The 20,702-nt window shown below is 49.9% G+C and overlaps 1 protein-coding gene across 2 annotated transcripts in view; it reads left to right on the top strand.

Annotated features, from left to right (window-relative positions):
* Positions 1 to 5,634: 5,634 nt before the first annotated feature.
* The window catches only part of QPRT (quinolinate phosphoribosyltransferase), a 31,469-nt gene continuing 16,401 nt past the window's right edge, over positions 5,635 to 20,702 (top strand). For both annotated transcript variants that reach the window (XM_082276284.1, XM_082276283.1), the window contains exon 1: positions 5,635 to 5,934. In XM_082276284.1, coding sequence (XP_082132410.1) covers positions 5,652 to 5,934 — 283 coding nt within the window. In that variant the 5' untranslated portion in view covers positions 5,635 to 5,651. The remainder of the gene's footprint in view (positions 5,935 to 20,702) is intronic.

Raw genomic sequence — 20,702 nt, 5'->3', positions numbered from 1 at the left:
GAGGGAGCTGTGATGGGGAGGGGTCAGAGGTCACAGAGAGGAGGGGGCAGTGATGGGAGGGGTGAGAGGTCACAGAGAGGAGGAGGCTGTGATGAGGAGGGGTGAGAGGTCACAGAGAGGAGGGGGCAGTGATGGGGAGGGGTGAGAGGTCACAGAGAGGAGTGGGGTAGTGATGGGAGGGGTGAGAGGTCACAGAAAGGAGGGAGCTGTGATGGGGAGGGGTCAGAGGTCACAGAGAGGAGGGGGCAGTAATGGGGATGGGTGAGAGGTCACAGAGAGGAGGAGGCAGTGATGAGGAGGGGTGAGAGGTCACAGAAAGGAGGGGGCAGTGATGGGGAGGGGTGAGAGGTCACAGAGAGGAGGAGGGAGCAGTGATGGAGAGGGGTGAGAGGTCACAGAGAGGAGGGGGCAGTGATGGGTAGGGGTGAGAGGTCACAGAGAGGAGGAGGCAGTGATGGGTAGGGGTGAGAGGTCACAGAGAGGAGGAGGCAGTGATGGGAGGGGTGAGAGGTCACAGAGAGGAGGAGGCAGTGATGGGGAGGGGTCAGAGGTCACAGAGAGGAGGGGGCAGTGATGGAGAGGGGTGAGAGGTCACAGAGAGGAGGGGGCAGTGATGGGGAGGGGTGAGAGGTCACAGAAAGGAGGGAGCTGTGATGGGGAGGGGTCAGAGGTCACAGAGAGGAGGGGGCAGTGATGGGAGGGGTGAGAGGTCACAGAGAGGAGGAGGCTGTGATGAGGAGGGGTGAGAGGTCACAGAGAGGAGGGGGCAGTGATGGGGAGGGGTGAGAGGTCACAGAGAGGAGTGGGGTAGTGATGGGAGGGGTGAGAGGTCACAGAAAGGAGGGAGCTGTGATGGGGAGGGGTCAGAGGTCACAGAGAGGAGGGGGCAGTAATGGGGATGGGTGAGAGGTCACAGAGAGGAGGGGGCATTGATGGGGAGAGGTGAGAGGTCACAGAAAGGAGGGGGCAGTGATGGGGAGGGGTGAGAGGTCACAGAGAGGAGGAGGGAGCAGTGATGGAGAGGGGTGAGAGGTCACAGAGAGGAGGGGGCAGTGATGGGGAGGGGTGAGAGGTCACAGAGAGGAGGAGGGAGCAGTGATGGGGAGGGGTGAGAGGTCACAGAGAGGAGGGGGTAGTGATGGGGAGGGGTCAGAGGTCACAGAGAGGAGGGGGCAGTAATGGGGATGGGTGAGAGGTCACAGAGAGGAGTGGGGCAGTGATGGGGAGGGGTGAGAGGTCACAGAGAGGAGGGGTCAGTGATGGAGAGGGGTGAGAGGTCACAGAGAGGAGGGGGCAGTGATGGGGAGGGGTGAGAGGTCACAGAGAGGAGGGGGCAGTGATGGGAGGGGTGAGAGGTCACAGAGAGGAGGGGACAGTGATGGGATGGGTGAGAGGTCACAGAGAGGAGGGGGTAGTGATGGGGAGGGGTGAGAGGTCACAGAGAGGAGTGGGGCAGTGATGGAGAGGTGGGAGAGATTACAGAGAGGAGGGGGCAGTGATGGGGAGGGGTGAGAGGTCACAGAGAGGAGTCGGGCAGTGATGAGGAGGGGTGAGAGGTCACAGAGAGGAGTGGGGCAGTGATGGGGAGGGGTGAGAGGTCACAGAGAGGAGGGGTCAGTGACGGAGAGGGGTGAGAGGTCACAGAGAGGAGGGGGCAGTAACGGGGAGAGGTGAGAGGTCACAGAGAGGAGGGGGCAGTGATGGGGAGGGTGAGAGGTCACAGAGAGGAGAGGGCAGTGATGGGGAGGGGTGAGAGGTCACAGAGAGGAGGGGGCAGTGATGGGGGAGGGGTGAGAGGTCACAGAGAGGAGGGGGCAGTGATGGGGGAGGGTGAGAGGTCACAGAGAGGAGGGGGCAGTAATGGGGAGGGGTGAGAGGTCACAGAGAGGAGGGGGCAGTAATGGGCAGGGGTGAGAGGTCACAGAGAGGAGGGGGCAGTGATGGGGAGGGGTGAGAGGTCACAGAGAGGAGGGGGCAGTGATGGGGGAGGGTGAGAGGTCACAGAGAGGAGGGGGCAGTGATGGGGAGGGGTGAGAGGTCACAGAGAGGAGGGGGAGCAGTGATGGGGAGGGGTGAGAGGTCACAGAGAGGAGGGGGCATTAATGGGGAGGGGCTAGAGGTCACAGAGAGGAGGGGGCATTGATGGGGAGGGGTGAGAGGTCACAGAGAGGAGGGGGCAGTGATGGGGAGGGGTGAGAGGTCACAGAGTGGAGGGGACAGTGATGGGGGAGGGTGAGAGGTCACAGAGAGGAGGGGGCAGTGATGGGGAGGGGTGAGAGGTCACAGAGAGGAGGGGGCAGTGATGGGGAGGGGTGAGAGGTCACAGAGAGGAGGGGGCATTAATGGGGAGGGGCTAGAGGTCACAGAGAGGAGGGGGCATTGATGGGGAGGGGTGAGAGGTCACAGAGAGGAGGAGGCAGTGATGGGGAGGGGTGAGAGGTCACAGAGAGGAGGGGGCAGTGATGGGGAGGGGTGAGAGGTCACAGAGAGGAGGGGGGTAGTGATGGGAGGGATGAGAGGTCACAGAGAGGAGGGGGCAGTGATGGGGAGGGGTGAGAGGTCACAGAGAGGAGGAGGCAGTGATGGGAGGGGTGAGAGGTCACAGAGAGGAGGGGGGTAGTGATGGGAGGGATGAGAGGTCACAGAGAGGAGGGGGCAGTGATGGGGAGGGGTGAGAGGTCACAGAGAGGAGGAGGCAGTGATGGAGAGGGGTGAGAGGTCACAGAGAGGAGGGGGGTAGTGATGGGAGGGATGAGAGGTCACAGAGAGGAGGGGTCAGTGATGGAGAGGGGTGAGAGGTCACAGAGAGGAGGGGTCAGTGATGGAGAGGGGTGAGAGGTCACAGAGAGGAGGGGTCAGTGATGGGAGGGATGAGAGGTCACAGAGAGGAGGGGTCAGTGATGGAGAGGGGTGAGAGGTCACAGAGAGGAGGGGGCAGTGATGGAGAGGGGTGAGAGGTCACAGAGAGGAGGGGTCAGTGATGGAGAGGGGTGAGAGGTCACAGAGAGGAGGGGGCAGTGATGGGGAGGGGTGAGAGGTCACAGAGAGGAGGGGGCAGTGATGGGGAGGGGTGAGAGGTCACAGAGAGGAGGGGGCAGTGATGGGGAGGGGTGAGAGGTCACAGAGAGGAGGGGGCAGTGATGGGGAGGGGTGAGAGGTCACAGAGAGGAGGGGGGCAGTGATGGGAGGGGTGAGAGGTCACAGAGAGGAGGGGGCAGTGATGGGAGGGGTGAGAGGTCACAGAGAGGAGGGGGCAGTGATGGGGAGGGGTGAGAGGTCATAGAGAGGAAGGTTCAGTGATGGGGAGGGGTGAGAGGTCACAGATAGGAGGGGGCAGTGATGGGGAGGGGTGAGAGGTCACAGATAGGAGGGGGCAGTGATGGGGAGGGGTGAGAGGTCACAGAGAGGAGGGGGCAGTAATGGGGAGGGGTGAGAGGTCACAGCGAGGAGGGGGCAGTGATGGGGAGGGGTGAGAGGTCACAGAGAGGAGGAGGCAGTGATGGGGAGGGGTGAGAGGTCACAGAGAGGAGGGGGCAGCGATGGGGAGGGGTGAGAGGTCACAGAGAGGAGGGGGCAGTGATGGGAGGGGTGAGAGGTCACAGAGAGGAGGGGGCAGTGATGGGGAGGGGTGAGAGGTCACAGAGAGGAAGGTTCAGTGATGGGGAGGGGTGAGAGGTCACAGATAGGAGGGGGCAGTGATGGGGAGGGGTGAGAGGTCACAGATAGGAGGGGGCAGTGATGGGGAGGGGTGAGAGGTCACAGAGAGGAGGGGGCAGTAATGGGGAGGGGTGAGAGGTCACAGCGAGGAGGGGGCAGTGATGGGGAGGGGTGAGAGGTCACAGAGAGGAGGGGTAGTGATGGGGAGGGGTGAGAGGTCACAGATAGGAGGGGGGCAGTGATGGGAGGGGTGAGAGGTCACAGAGAGGAGGGGTAGTGATGGGGAGGGGTAAGAGGTCACAGCGAGGAGGGGGCAGTGATGGGGAGGGGTGAGAGGTCACAGAGAGGAGGGGGCAGTGATGGGAGGGGTGAGAGGTCACAGAGAGGAGGGGGCAGTGATGGGGAGGGGTAAGAGGTCACAGCGAGGAGGGGGCAGTGATGGGGAGGGGTGAGAGGTCACAGAGAGGAGGGAGCAGTGATGGGGAGGGGTGAGAGGTCACAGAGAGGAGGGGGCAGTGATGGGGAGGGGTGAGAGGTCACAGAGAGGAGGGGAGCAGTGATGGGGAGGGGTGAGAGGTCACAGCGAGGAGGGGGCAGTGATGGGGAGGGGTGAGAGGTCACAGCGAGGAGGGGGCAGTAATGGGGAGGGGTGAGAGGTCATGGAGAGGAGGGGGCAGTGATGGGAGGGGTGAGAGGTCACAGAGAGGAGGGGGCAGTGATGGGGGAGGGGTGAGAGGTCACAGCGAGGAGGGGGCAGTGATGGGGAGGGGTGAGAGGTCACAGAGAGGAGGGGGCAGTGATGGGGAGGGGTGAGAGGTCACAGCGAGGAGGGGGCAGTGATGGGGGAGGGGTGAGAGGTCACAGCGAGGAGGGGGCAGTGATGGGGAGGGGTGAGAGGTCACAGAGAGGAGGGGGCAGTGATGGGGGAGGGGTGAGAGGTCACAGCGAGGAGGGGGCAGTAATGGGGAGGGGTGAGAGGTCACAGAGAGGAGGGGCAGTGATGGGGAGGGGTGAGAGGTCACAGAGAGGAGGGGGCAGTGATGGGAGGGGTGAGAGGTCACAGAGAGGAGTGGGGCAGTGATGGGAGGGGTGAGAGGTCACAGAGAGGAGGGGGCAGTGATGGGGAGGGGTGAGAGGTCACAGAGAGGAGGGGCAGTGATGGGGAGGGGTGAGAGGTCACAGAGAGGAGGGGGCAGTGATGGGGAGGGGTGAGAGGTCACAGAGAGGAGGGGGCAGTGATGGGGAGGGGTGAGAGGTCACAGAGAGGAGGGGGCAGTGATGGGGAGGGGAGAGGAGCAGGAAAATAGTTGGGGTCACCGGGTTGGCAGATGTCGCTTTAAGTTGGCAGTGATAGAATTTGGCGGTACAGGTCATATTTTGGGGTCACGCGGTGAAGGGGAATAGTTTTGGGATCGGGTCACGCATTGAAATGAAGTCCAAGGTCCCAGGGAATGGGGGATGGGAGTTTTGCCAATGATGGGGCAGCTCAGGGGTTGAAGGGTTATATGTTGTATGTATGAAGGGTTATATGTTGTATGTATGAGGGGTTATATGTTGTATGTATGAAGGGTTATATGTTGTATGTATGAGGGGTTATATGTTGTATGTATGAAGGGTTATATGTTGTATGTATGAAGGGCTGTCTCCACTCTAATCTGATACTTATGGGCTGACATAATTTAGGGCAGATTAATCATTTTAGGGGCCTCATTTTTTAGACCCCTTTGCTGTTCATTACGCAGCAGTAGAAGGGAGACTCTGTGGTGGAGCAGACTAAGTAAATTTGATGGGAGATGCCAACATGGTGGTGAGAACTCACAAGCTGGAAGGGGAAGAAAAGGTCTCCATCCATTGGTGAAAAATGTGGCTTTAATCATAGGTGTGTCCAGTTTAGGGTGGAGTCGGAACTGGTTTTGGGTATAATTTATGTTTCTGGATTGTTTTGGACAGACGATGAATTAAATCATTTTTTGCAGGACCAACCCCCGCAGATCATGGCATCCAATGACCTGACACTTCTCTTGCCACGTAGCCGCCTCCGTCAGCTGGCTCGGGATTGGTTGGCGGAGGATGCCCCCAGCCTTGATATTGCAGGGTGGGCAGCTTGTGGTGGTGCACCACATTCTCAGGAGGCGATACTTCTCTGCAAGTCTACAGGGGTCCTGGCTGGGTCTCCCTTCTTCCAGGCAGTATGTGAGGAGGCCGGGTGCAGCGTGGAGTGGGAGCACCATGATGGAGAGTGGCTGGAACCCATCACTAGAGTGGCCACTGTACGAGGTGAGAGGTTTATTGTGGGTGGAGTAGATGGAGTGTTATAAATGTTTCTTCTCTATAGGTAACCGAACAGTCATTGTTATATATTTTACACCTTTATTCCTCCTTTGTTTCATCCCAGAGCTGCTGATCCCATGCAGCCTTTTTGTAGCCACTTCTTGTCTACAGGCATTCCAGGCATGGATGCATGGCATTTTGCTCCATCATATAATGGCTGATGGCTTAGGTGGTTCCAATCATACAAGTGATGGGTTGGGTGGGTTCCATTGTACAAGTGATGGGTTAGATGGTTTCTATTTTACGAGTGATGGATTGGGTGGTTTCCATCATATAATGGATGGATTGGGTGGTTTCCATCGTATGAGTGAAGTATTGGGTGGTTTCCATCGTACGAGTGATGGATTGGGTGGTTTCCATTATATAATGGATGGATTGGGTGGTTTACATCCTATGATTGATGGATTGGGTGGTTTCCATTGTATAATTGATGAGTTGGGTGGTTTTCATCATACAAGTGATGGATTATGGGTTTCCATGAAACAAGTGATGACTTGGGTGGTTTCCAACGTATGAGTGATGGGTTGCGTGGTCTCCATAATACAAGTGATGGTTTGGGGGGTTTCCTCTGTACGAGTGATGGGTTGGGTGGTTTTCATTGTACGGGTGATGGGTTAGGTGACTTACATCATATGAGTGATGGGTTGTGTGGTTTCCAAGGAACAAGTGATGGTTTACGTGGTTTCAATCCTAAAAGTGATGGCTTGGGGGATTTCCTCTGTACGAATCATGGGTTGGGTGTTTTTCATCGTACGAGTGATGGGTTGGGTGGTTTCCATTGTACGAGTGATGGGCTTGATGGTTTCTATCCTATGAGTGATGGGTTGGGGATTTCCATCCTACAAGTGATGGGTTGGATGGTTTTTATCGTACAAGTGATGGGTTGGATGGTTTCCATTCTACGAGTGATGGGTTGGGGGTTTCCATCGTACAAGTAATGGGTTGCGGCGTTTCATCATACAAGTGATGGGTTAAGGGTTTTCATCATATGAGTAATGAATTGGGTGGTTTTCATCGTACGAGTTATGGGTTGGATGGTTTCCATCCTATAAGTGATGGATTCGGTGGTTTACATTATATGAGTGATGGGTTGGGGGTTTCCATCAAACAAGTGATGGGTTGGGTGGTTTCCAACGTACGAGTGATGGGTTTTGTGGTTTTCATAATACAGGTGATGGCTTGGGGGGTTTCCGCTGTACAAGTGATGGGTTGGGTGGTTTTCATTGTACGGGTGATGGGTTGGGTGGTTTACATCATATGAGTGATGGGTTAGGTAGTTTACATTGTATGAGTGATGGGTTGGGTGGTTTCCAACGTACAAGTGATGGGTTGGGTGGTTTTCATTGTACGGGTGATGGGTTGGGTGGTTCACATCATATGAGTGATGGATTAGGTAGTCTACATTGTATGAGTGATAGGTTGGGTGGTTTCCAAAGTACAAGTGATGGGTTGCGTGGTTTCAATCCTACAAGTGATGGCTTGGGGGGGGGGGGGGGGGTTCCTCTGTACAATTCATGGGTTGGGTGGTTTTCATCGTACAAGTGATGGGTTGGGGGTTTCCATCAAACAAGTGATGCATTGAGTGGGTTCCATTGTACGAGTGGTGGGTTGGGTGGTTTCTAATGTATAAGTGATGGGCTGGGTGGTTTTCATCATACGAGTGAGGGGTTGTGTGGTTTCCATTGTACGAGTGAAGTGTTGGGTGGTGTTCATTGTACAAGTGATGGGTTGGATGGTTTCCATCCTATGAGCGATGGATTTGGTGGTTTCCATGGTATGAGTGATGGGTTGGGTTGTTTCTATCTTACAAGTGATGGGTTGGGGGTTTCAATCAAACAAGTGATGGGTTGAGTGGTTTATATCATATGGGTGGTGGGTTGGGTGGTTTCAAACGTACAAGTGATGGGTTGGGTGGTTTTCATTGTACGAGTAATTGATTGGTTGGTTTACATCGCTTGAGTGATGTGTTTGGTGGTTTTCATCGTACGAGTGATGGGCTGGATGGTTGCTATCCTCCGAGTGATGGGTAGGGGGTTTCCATCCTACGAGTGATGGGTTGGGTGGTTTCCATCGTACAAGTGATGGGTTGGACGGTTTCAATCCTACAAGTGATGGGTTGGGTGGTTTCAAACGTACAATTGATGGGTTGGGGGTTTCCATCGTACCAGTGATGGGTTGGGTGTTTTTTTAAACCTACGAGTGATGGGTTGGGTGGTTTCCATCATACGAGTGATGGGTTGGGTGGTTTTAATCGCACAAGTAAAGGGTTGGGTTGGGTGGTTTTAATCGTACGAGTGTTGGGATGGGTGGTTTTAATCGTACGAGTGATGGGTTGGGGGTTTCCATCGTACCAGTGATGGGTTGGGTGTTTTTTTTTTAAACGTACGAGTGATGGGTTGGGTGGTTTTCATCATACAAGTGTTGAGTTGGGTGGTTTAATCGTATGAGTGATGGGTTGGGTGGTTTACATCGTACAAGTGGTGGGTTAGGTGGTTTCTAACGTACAAGTGATGGGTTGGGAGTTTCCATCGTACAAGTGATGCCGTGGGTGGTTTCCACTGTAAAAGTGATGGGTAGGTTGGTTTCCATCGTACAAGTGATGGGTTGGGTGGTTTCCATCGTACAAGTGATGGTTTGGGTGGTTTCCAACGTACAAGTGATGGGGTGCGTGGTTTCCAAAATACAAATGATGGCTTAGGGGGTTTCCTCTGTATGAATCATGGGTTGGGTGGTTTTCATTGTACGAGTGATGGCTGGGTGGTTTCCATTGTACGAGTGATGGGCTGGATGGATTCTATCCTATGAGTGATGGGTTGGGGATTTCCATCCTACAAGTGATGGGTTGGATGTTTTTTATCGTACAAGTGATGGGTTGGATGGTTTCCATCCTACGAGTGATGGGTTGGGGGTTTCCATCGTACAAGTAATGGGTTTGGGTGTTTCATTATACAAGAGATGGGTTGGGGGTTTTCATCATATGAGTGATGGGTTGGGTGGTTTCCATCGTACGTGTGATGGCTTGGGTGGTTTCCATCGTACGAATGATAAATTGGGTGGTTTTCATCGTACGAGGGATGGGTTGGATGGTTTTCATCCTATAAGTGATGGATTCGGTGGTTTCCATCATACGAGTGATGGGTTGGGGGTTTCCATCAAAAAAGTGATGGGTTGGGTGGTTTCCAAAGTACGAGTGATGGGTTGCGTGGTTTCCAAAATGCAAGTGATGTATTGGGCGCTTTCCTCTGTTCGAGTGATGGGTTGGGTGGTTTTCATCGTATGAGTGATGGGTTGGGTGGTTTACATCATATGAGTGATGGGTTAGGTGGTTTACATTGTATGAGTGATGGGTTGCATGGTTTCAATCCTACAAGTGATGGCTTGGGGGGGTTTCCTCTGTACGAGTCATGGGTTGGGTGGTTTTCATTGTACAAGTGATGGGTTGGGGATTTCCATCAAACAAGTGATGTGTTGAGTGGGTTCCATCGTACGAGTGGTGGGTTGGGTGGTTTCTAACATATAAGTGATGGGTTGGGCGGTTTTCGTCGTACGAGAGATGGGTTGGGTGGTTTCCATTGTACGAGATATGTGTTGGTGGTGTTCATCGTACAAGTGATGGGTTGGATGGTTTCCATCCTATGAGCGATGGATTTGGTGGTTTCCATCATATGAGTGATGGGTTGGGTTGTTTCCATCTTACAAGTGATGGGTTGGGGGTTTCCATCAAACAAGTGATGGGTTGAGTAGTTTATATCATACGGGTGGTGGGTTGGGTGGTTTCAAACGTACAAGTGATGGGTTGGGTGGTTTTCATTGTACGAGTAATGGATTGGGTGGTTTACATTGTTTGAGTGATGGGTTTGGTGGTTTTCATCGTACGAGTGATGGGCTGGATGGTTGCTATCCTCTGACTGATGGGTAGGGGGTTTCCATCCTATGAGTGATGGGTTGGGTGGTTTCCATCGTACAAGTGATGGGTTGGATAGCTTCAACCCTACAAGTGATGGGTTGGGTGGTTTTAAATTTACAAGTGATTGGTTGGGGGTTTCCATTGTACCAGTGATGGGTTGGGTATTTTTTTTTAAACGTACGAGTGATGGGTTGGGTGGTTTCCATCAAACGAGTGATGGGTTGGGTGGTTTTAATCACACAAGTAAAGGGTTGGATGGATTCAAACGTATGAGTGTTGGGTTGGGTGGTTTTAATCGTACGAGTGATGGGTTGGGTGGTTTACATCGTACAAGTGGTGGGTTAGGTGGTTTCTAACGTACAAGTGATGGGTTTGGGGTTTCCATCGTACGAATGATAAATTGGGTGGTTTTCATCGTACGAGGGATGGGTTGGATGGTTTCCATCCTATAAGTGATGAATTCGGTGGTTTCCATCATACGAGTGATGGGTTGGGGGTTTCCATCAAACAAGTGATGGGTTGGGTTGTTTCCATCGTACAAGTGGTGGGATGGGTGGTTTCCATCATACAAGTGAAGGGTTGGGTGGTTTCCTTCATACAAGTGATGGGTTGGGTGGTTTCCATCGTACAAGTGATGGGTTGGGTGGTTTCCATCGTACAAGTGATGGGTTGGGTGGTTTCCATCGTACAAGTGATGGGTTGGGTTGTTTCCATTGTACAAGTGATGGGTAGGGTTGTTTCCATCGTACAAGTGATGTGTTGGGTTGGTTTTCATCGTACAAGTGATGGTTTACGTGGTTTCCATTGTTCATGTGATGGGTTGGGTGGTTTTCATTGTACAAGTGAAGGGTTGGGTGGATTCCTTCATACAAGTGAAGGGTTGGGTGGTTTCCATCGTACAAGTGATGGGTTGGGTTGTTTCCATCGTACAAGTGATGGGTAGGGTTGTTTCCATCGTACAAGTGATGGGTAGGGTTGTTTCCATCATTCATGTGATGGGTTGGGTGGTTTACATTGTACAAGTGAAGGGTTGGGTGGATTCCTTCATACAAGTGAAGGGTTGGGTGGTTTCCATCGTACAAGTGATGGGTTGGGTTGTTTCCATCGTACAAGTGATACCACCTTTATTCCTCCTTTGTTTCATCCCAGAGCTGCTGATCCCATGCAGCCTTTTTGTAGCCACTTCTTGTCTACAGGCATTCCAGACATGGATGCATGGCATTTTGCTCCATCATATAATGGCTGATGGCTTAGGTGGTTCCCATCATACAAGTGATGGGTTGGGTGGGTTCCATTGTACAAGTGATGGGTTAGATGGTTTCTATTTTATGAGTGATGGATTGGGTGGTTTCCATCATATAATGGATGGATTGGGTGGTTTCCATCGTATGAGTGATGGATTGGGTGGTTTCCATCATATAATGGATGGATTGGGTGGTACGAGTGGTGGGTTGGGTGGTTTCTAACATATAAGTGATGGGTTGGGCGGTTTTCGTCGTACGAGAGATGGGTTGGGTGGTTTCCATTGTACGAGATATGTGTTGGTGGTGTTCATCGTACAAGTGATGGGTTGGATGGTTTCCATCCTATGAGCGATGGATTTGGTGGTTTCCATCATATGAGTGATGGGTTGGGTTGTTTCCATCTTACAAGTGATGGGTTGGGGGTTTCCATCAAACAAGTGATGGGTTGAGTAGTTTATATCATACGGGTGGTGGGTTGGGTGGTTTCAAACGTACAAGTGATGGGTTGGGTGGTTTTCATTGTACGAGTAATGGATTGGGTGGTTTACATTGTTTGAGTGATGGGTTTGGTGGTTTTCATCGTACGAGTGATGGGCTGGATGGTTGCTATCCTCTGACTGATGGGTAGGGGGTTTCCATCCTATGAGTGATGGGTTGGGTGGTTTCCATCGTACAAGTGATGGGTTGGATGGCTTCAACCCTACAAGTGATGGGTTGGGTGGTTTTAAATTTACAAGTGATGGGTTGGGGGTTTCCATTGTACCAGTGATGGGTTGGGTATTTTTTTTTAAACGTACGAGTGATGGGTTGGGTGGTTTCCATCAAACGAGTGATGGGTTGGGTGGTTTTAATCACACAAGTAAGGGGTTGGATGGATTCAAACGTATGAGTGTTGGGTTGGGTGGTTTTAATCGTACGAGTGATGGGTTGGGTGGTTTACATCGTACAAGTGGTGGGTTAGGTGGTTTCTAACGTACAAGTGATGGGTTTGGGGTTTCCATCGTACGAATGATAAATTGGGTGGTTTTCATCGTACGAGGGATGGGTTGGATGGTTTCCATCCTATAAGTGATGAATTCGGTGGTTTCCATCATACGAGTGATGGGTTGGGGGTTTCCATCAAACAAGTGATGGGTTGGGTTGTTTCCATCGTACAAGTGGTGGGATGGGTGGTTTCCATCATACAAGTGAAGGGTTGGGTGGTTTCCTTCATATAAGTGATGGGTTGGGTGGTTTCCATCGTACAAGTGATGGGTTGGGTGGTTTCCATCGTACAAGTGATGGGTTGGGTGGTTTCCATCGTACAAGTGATGGGTTGGGTTGTTTCCATCGTACAAGTGATGGGTAGGGTTGTTTCCATCGTACAAGTGATGTGTTGGGTTGGTTTTCATCGTACAAGTGATGGTTTACGTGGTTTCCATTGTTCATGTGATGGGTTGGGTGGTTTTCATTGTACAAGTGAAGGGTTGGGTGGATTCCTTCATACAAGTGAAGGGTTGGGTGGTTTCCATCGTACAAGTGATGGGTTGGGTTGTTTCCATCGTACAAGTGATGGGTAGGGTTGTTTCCATCGTACAAGTGATGGTTTACGTGGTTTCCATCATTCATGTGATGGGTTGGGTGGTTTACATTGTACAAGTGAAGGGTTGGGTGGATTCCTTCATACAAGTGAAGGGTTGGGTGGTTTCCATCGTACAAGTGATGGGTTGGGTTGTTTCCATCGTACAAGTGATACCACCTTTATTCCTCCTTTGTTTCATCCCAGAGCTGCTGATCCCATGCAGCCTTTTTGTAGCCACTTCTTGTCTACAGGCATTCCAGACATGGATGCATGGCATTTTGCTCCATCATATAATGGCTGATGGCTTAGGTGGTTCCCATCATACAAGTGATGGGTTGGGTGGGTTCCATTGTACAAGTGATGGGTTAGATGGTTTCTATTTTATGAGTGATGGATTGGGTGGTTTCCATTGTACGAGTGATGGATTGGGTGGTTTCCATCATATAATGGATGGATTGGGTGGTTTCCATCGTATGAGTGATGGATTGGGTGGTTTCCATCATATAATGGATGGATTGGGTGGTTTCCATCGTATGAGTGAAGTATTGGGTGGTTTCCATCGTACGAGTGATGGATTGGGTGGTTTCCATCATATAATGGATGGATTGGGTGGTTTCCATCGTATGAGTGATAGATTAGGTGGTTTACATCCTATGATTGATGGATTGGGTGGTTTCCAAGGAACAAGTGATGGGTTACGTGGTTTCAATCCTAAAAGTGATGGCTTGGGGGATTTCCTCTGTACGAATCATGGGTTGCGATTAGAGGAGAAGCGTTTTAACCTCAGGCAACGCGGGGGGTTCTTTACTGTTAGGGCAACAAGATTGTGGAATTCTCTACCACAAGAGGTGGTTTCTGCGGGTAGTATGGTGGCTTTCAAAAGACTCTTAGACTTACATCTCAAGGATCAGAACATTCAGGGGTATGTGAGATGATTACAGCCACACACACCTACACAGGGGGAACTGGATGGACTATTGTCTTTATTCAACCTCACCTACTATGTAACTATGTAACTATGTAACTATGTAAACCATCCAACCCATAACTCGTACGATGAAAACCACCCAATTCATCATTCGTACGATGGAAACCACCCAACCCATCATTTGTACGATGGAAACCACCCAACCCATTACTCATATGATGAAAACCCTTAATCGGGGTTTCCTCTGTACGAATGATGGGTTGGGTGGTTTTCATCGTACGGGTGATGGGTTAGGGGGCTTACATCATATGAGTGATGGGTTGTGTGGTTTCCAAGGAACAAGTGATGGGTTATGTGGTTTCAATCCTAAAAGTGATGGCTTGGGGGATTTCCTCTGTACGAATCATGGGTTGGGTGTTTTTCATCGTATGAGTGATGGGTTGGGTGGTTTCCATTGTACGAGTGATGGGCTTGACGGTTTCTATCCTATGAGTGATGGGTTGGGGATTTCCATCCTACAAGTGATGGGTTGGATGGTTTTTATCGTACAAGTGATGGGTTAGATGGTTTCCATTCTAAGAGTGATGGGTTGGGGGTTTCCATCGTGCAAGTAATGGGTTGCGGCGTTTCATCATACAAGTGATGGGTTAAGGGTTTTCATCATATGAGTAATGGGTTGGGTGGTTTCCATCGTACAAATGATGGGTTGGGTGGTTTCCATTGTACAAGTGATGGGTTAGATGGTTTCTATTTTATGAGTGATGGATTGGGTGGTTTCCATTGTACGAGTGATGGATTGGGTGGTTTCCATCATATAATGGATGGATTGGGTGGTTTCCATCGTATGAGTGATGGATTGGGTGGTTTCCATCATATAATGGATGGATTGGGTGGTACGAGTGGTGGGTTGGGTGGTTTCTAACATATAAGTGATGGGTTGGGCGGTTTTCGTCGTACGAGAGATGGGTTGGGTGGTTTCCATTGTACGAGATATGTGTTGGTGGTGTTCATCGTACAAGTGATGGGTTGGATGGTTTCCATCCTATGAGCGATGGATTTGGTGGTTTCCATCATATGAGTGATGGGTTGGGTTGTTTCCATCTTACAAGTGATGGGTTGGGGGTTTCCATCAAACAAGTGATGTGTTGAGTAGTTTATATCATACGGGTGGTGGGTTGGGTGGTTTCAAACGTACAAGTGATGGGTTGGGTGGTTTTCATTGTACGAGTAATGGATTGGGTGGTTTACATTGTTTGAGTGATGGGTTGGGTGGTTTTCATTGTACAAGTGAAGGGTTGGGTGGATTCCTTCATACAAGTGAAGGGTTGGGTGGTTTCCATCGTACAAGTGATGGGTTGGGTTGTTTCCATCGTACAAGTGATGGGTAGGGTTGTTTCCATCGTACAAGTGATGTGTTGGGTTGGTTTTCATCGTACAAGTGATGGTTTACGTGGTTTCCATTGTTCATGTGATGGGTTGGGTGGTTTTCATTGTACAAGTGAAGGGTTGGGTGGATTCCTTCATACAAGTGAAGGGTTGGGTGGTTTCCATCGTACAAGTGATGGGTTGGGTTGTTTCCATCGTACAAGTGATGGGTAGGGTTGTTTCCATCGTACAAGTGATGGTTTACGTGGTTTCCATCATTCATGTGATGGGTTGGGTGGTTTACATTGTACAAGTGAAGGGTTGGGTGGATTCCTTCATACAAGTGAAGGGTTGGGTGGTTTCCATCGTACAAGTGATGGGTTGGGTTGTTTCCATCGTACAAGTGATACCACCTTTATTCCTCCTTTGTTTCATCCCAGAGCTGCTGATCCCATGCAGCCTTTTTGTAGCCACTTCTTGTCTACAGGCATTCCAGACATGGATGCATGGCATTTTGCTCCATCATATAATGGCTGATGGCTTAGGTGGTTCCCATCATACAAGTGATGGGTTGGGTGGGTTCCATTGTACAAGTGATGGGTTAGATGGTTTCTATTTTATGAGTGATGGATTGGGTGGTTTCCATTGTACGAGTGATGGATTGGGTGGTTTCCATCATATAATGGATGGATTGGGTGGTTTCCATCGTATGAGTGATGGATTGGGTGGTTTCCATCATATAATGGATGGATTGGGTGGTTTCCATCGTATGAGTGAAGTATTGGGTGGTTTCCATCGTGCGAGTGATGGATTGGGTGGTTTCCATCATATAATGGATGGATTGGGTGGTTTCCATCGTATGAGTGATAGATTAGGTGGTTTACATCCTATGATTGATGGATTGGGTGGTTTCCATTGTATGAGTGATAGATTAGGTTTTTTACATCCTATGATTGATGGATTGGGTGGTTTCCATTGCATAATTGATGAGTTGGGTGGTTTTCATCATACAAGTGATGGATTATGGGTTTCCATGAAACAAGTGATGACTTGGGTGGTTTCCAACGTATGAGTGATGGGTTGCGTGGTCTCCATAATACAAGTGATGGTTTGGGGGGTTTCCTCTGTACGAGTGATGGGTTGGGTGGTTTTCATCGTACGGGTGATGGGTTAGGGGGCTTACATCATATGAGTGATGGGTTGTGTGGTTTCCAAGGAACAAGTGATGGGTTACGTGGTTTCAATCCTAAAAGTGATGGCTTGGGGGATTTCCTCTGTACGAATCATGGGTTGGGTGTTTTTCATCGTATGAGTGATGGGTTGGGTGGTTTCCATTGTACGAGTGATGGGCTTGACGGTTTCTATCCTATGAGTGATGGGTTGGGGATTTCCATCCTACAAGTGATGGGTTGGATGGTTTTTATCGTACAAGTGATGGGTTAGATGGTTTCCATTCTAAGAGTGATGGGTTGGGGGTTTCCATCGTGCAAGTAATGGGTTGCGGCGTTTCATCATACAAGTGATGGGTTAAGGGTTTTCATCATATGAGTAATGGGTTGGGTGGTTTCCATCGTACAAATGATGGGTTGGGTGGTTTCCATCGTACGAATGATGAATTGGGTGGTTTTCATCGTACGAGTTATGGGTTGGATGGTTTACATAGTTACATAGTTACATAGTTACATAGTAGGTGAGGTTGAATAAAGACAATAGTCCATCTAGTTCAACCTGTGTAGGTGTGTGTGGCTGTAATCATCTCACATACCCCTGAATGTTCTGATCCTTGAGATGTAAGTCTAAGAGTCTTTTGAAAGCCACCATACTACCCGCAGAAACCACCTCTTGTGGTAGAGAATTCCACAATCTTGTTGCCCTAACAGTAAAGAACCCCCCGCGTTGCCTGAGGTTAAAACGCTTCTCCTCTAATCGCATTGTATGCCCTCGAGTCCTCATGCAATCCCTTCGAATGAATAGCTTTTTTTCTAAGCTGGGATCCCCATTAAGATATTTATAAATTGCTATCATGTCCCCCCTCAGACGTCTCTTCTCCAGGGAGAATAAATCGAGCGATTGTAGACGCTCTTCATAGTCAAGGTCCTCCAATCCCCTAATTAGTTTAGTTGCCCTTCTCTGGACTCTCTCCAGCTCCAACACATCTCTCCTGAGGACTGGCGACCAGAACTGGACGGAATACTCCAGATGCGGTCGGACCAGAGTTTTATAAAGTGGAAGGATTATAGTCTTATCTCTGGAATGCATCCCTTTCTTTATGCATGCTAATATTCTGTTGGCTTTGGAAGCTGCCGCTTGACATTGCTTGCTGTTTCCTAATCTATCATCAACCAAGACTCCCAGATCCTTCTCCATTTTTGATTCCCCCAAGGGCTCCCCTCCTAACGTGTATTGTGTTTTTATGTTTTTAGTCCCCAAGTGCAAAACCTTACACTTCTCTACATTAAACCTCATTTGCCATGTCGTTGCCCACTCTGTTATTTTGTCCAGGTCATTCTGTAGGATATCTGCTTCATGCTGTGCAGTTATTGCCCTGCCCAATTTTGTGTCATCTGCAAAAACTGATATCGAACTACTGATCCCGTCCTCAATGCTGTTTATGAATAAATTGAACAAGGTTGGTCCCAAGACTGAGCCTTGGGGGACCCCGCTTACCACCTCAGACCAGTCTGAGTATGCGCTGTTTATTACCACCCTTTGGACACGCCTTTTTAGCCAGTTCCGTATCCAAGAGCAAACCCTGCTATCGATACCTGCAGACCTTATTTTATAAATTAAGCGCTTGTGGGGAACTGTATCAAACGCCTTAGCGAAATCCAGGTACACCACATCCACTGGTCTGCCCCTATCTAGCTCACAGCTCACCTCCTCGTAGAATGTTAGGAGATTGGTTTGACAAGAACGCCCATTTGTAAACCCGTGCTGATTACTGCTGATGATGTTGTTGTCCTTAGCAAACTCTACGATATAGTCCCTTATCATCCCCTCCAGAAGTTTACATACTATTGATGTCAGACTGACAGGCCTATAATTTCCCGGGATATGCCTCTGGCCCTTTTTGAATATTGGAATCACGCTAGCTTTCTTCCAATCCCCTGGTACATCTCCTGTCCTAATACTGTCAGCAAAGATCAGGAACAGTGGTCTCGATATAACTTTACTGAGTTCCTTGAGTACTCTCGGATGTACGCCATCCGGGCCTGGTGATTTGTTTGTGTTAAGTTTATCCAGCCTTTCCCTGATTTCCCCCTCTGTTAGCCATGGTGGCAAGTCCTGTTTATTACTACTAACCATACAGTCATGGTCAGTGTACCCATCAGTTTCCTGTGTAAAGACTGAGGAGAAAAAAGAATTCAGCACGGTTGCTTTTTCAGTGTCCTCTGTAACCATCCTCCCATCATTGTTAATTATGTGTGCAATATGCTCAGCCCTAGTTTTTTTGCTGTTGATATATTTAAAGAATTTCTTTGGTTTTTTTTTACTATCCTCTGCTATTTGTCTCTCAAAGTTGATTTTAGCCATCTTGATTTCGTGTTTACACTTCTTATTTGCCTCCTTGTATTGCTGGAAGGCCGATACTGTGCCCTCTGATTTATACTTCTTGAAGGCCAATTTTTTCCCCCTAATAAGTTTTTTGACGCTACAGTTTAGCCAGCCAGGTTTGGCTTTGTCTCTTCTAAATTTATTTCCCATAGGAATGCACTGCAAGATGCCTTTGCCTAATATGTTCCTAAAGCATTCCCATTTTTCCTCTGTGGTCAGGGATCCCAGGGTTTGGTCCCAGTTTACCCTTTCCATCAATGAGTACAATTTTGGAAAGTTTGCCCTTCTGAAGTTTAGGGTTCTTATGTTCCCCACTTGCCTTGTTATATTGTTATTTACACTAAATGTGATCATCCTGTGATCGCTAGAGCCCAGGTTGTCCTGGACTCCTACCTGCGAGATTATGTCTGGGTCATTAGTGAGCAATAGATCCAGGATTGTGTTTTCTCTGGTAGGGGAATCCACCAACTGTGACATGTAATTATCCTGTAAGGTTTCCGTGAATAGACGGGCCTTCTGTGAGTGTGCAGTCCCCTCTTCCCAGTCAATGTCGGGGTAATTGAAGTCCCCCAATACGATGACTGATCCCAATTTTGCCACTTTACCCATTAGTGCTAAAAATTCCAGCTCTACCTCCTCCCCTTGGTTAGGTGGCCTATAGCAAACCCCCACAATTACTTTCCCCTTTTCTCCTTCCCTATGGAGTTCAACCCACACAGATTCTAAATCCATGCTCATCCCATCCGTAATGTCACTCCTTTCTGTCACCTTTATATTGTTCTTGACATAGAGACATACCCCTCCCCCTCTTTTTCCTACCCTGTCCTTCCGGTACACCGAATACCCTTGGATATTGGCCAGCCAGTCATGTGAGGGGTCGAACCAAGTCTCTGTTATTCCCACAAGGTCTATGTCCTCCTCATGTACTAACATTTCCAACTCATCCATTTTATTAGCTAGGCTCCTGGCATTAGCATATACCCCTCTTAGTTTTACGGAAGTTAAGCGCAATTGGCGGTTATGTTTATTTCTGTTTGGTCTGAGGTTCTCCCACACAGACCCGCCAATTGACATTGTGGACCTACTGTCACTGCTGACCCTACAACTGCCTTCAGTCCTCTGCTCCCTCCTGACTGACTCTATTTCTGAGCCCTCCCCCCCGTCTCCTAGTTTAAAAGCCCCTCCAACTTGGTGGCCATCTTTCTCCCCAAAAGAGCTGTACCGTCCCCATTAAGGTGCAGCCCATCCTTACTAAAGAGCCGGTAGCCGACTGAGAAGTCAGCCCAGTTCTCCAGGAACCCAAACCCCTCCTTCCTACACCAATTCCTCAGCCACTTGTTAAGTTCCCTAATCTCCTTCTGCCTCTCCTGTATGGCTCGAGGTACAGGCAGTATTTCAGAGAAAACCACCTTGGAGGTCCTTTTCCTCAATCTATTACCTAAGTCCCTGAAATCGTTCTTAAGGATCCTCCACCTACCTTTTACTTTGTCATTAGTGCCCACATGCACCATGACCGCTGGGTCATCCCCAGCCCCGCCCAACAATCTGTCTGCCAGATCTGCGATGTGCCGAACTCGGGCGCCCGGTAAACAACAAACTGTTCGGTTCACGAGATCTTTTTTACAGATTGCCCTCTCTGTCCTCTTGATAATTGAGTCCCCAACTACCACAACCTGTCTAACTTTCCTGAGTTACGGCCCCCCTTCTTCCTGGAGCCGTCCCTCCCCTGGCAGCTGGGGGAGGGCGCATGCTCCAGCTCTGCCACCCCTGAGTTGATATCCCCCTCAACCTGCAACTCGGCAAACATGTTAGGGTGTACCAACTCAGGACTGGCCTCCCTGACTCTCCTCCCCCTAACATTCCTAACAGTCACCCAGCTGCGTACCTCTGCTGCTTGCGTCTCCTCTATTCCTCCCTCCTCTATGCTGACCCCTGCCAGCGCCTGCTGGGTAATGTCCAAGCTCCTTTCCAGGTTGTAGATGCCATGCAGTGTTGCCACTGTGTTCTCTAGATCCACGATGTGGGCTTCCAGAGCAACAAGTCGCTCACATCTTGCACAGCAGTATTCACCCTCGATTGTTTCATCAAGGAACGCATACATGCCGCAAGAAGTGCACTGAGTGGCAGCCGCAATCCTGTCGGACATTATTACCC

Source organism: Pelophylax lessonae (genome assembly GCF_965119305.1).
Source record: "Pelophylax lessonae genome assembly, contig: HAP1_SCAFFOLD_440, whole genome shotgun sequence".
NCBI classification, from domain to species: domain Eukaryota; kingdom Metazoa; phylum Chordata; class Amphibia; order Anura; family Ranidae; genus Pelophylax; species Pelophylax lessonae.
Note: the sequence above shows the minus strand (reverse complement) of the source record. Positions and strands in the feature narration are given on the sequence as shown.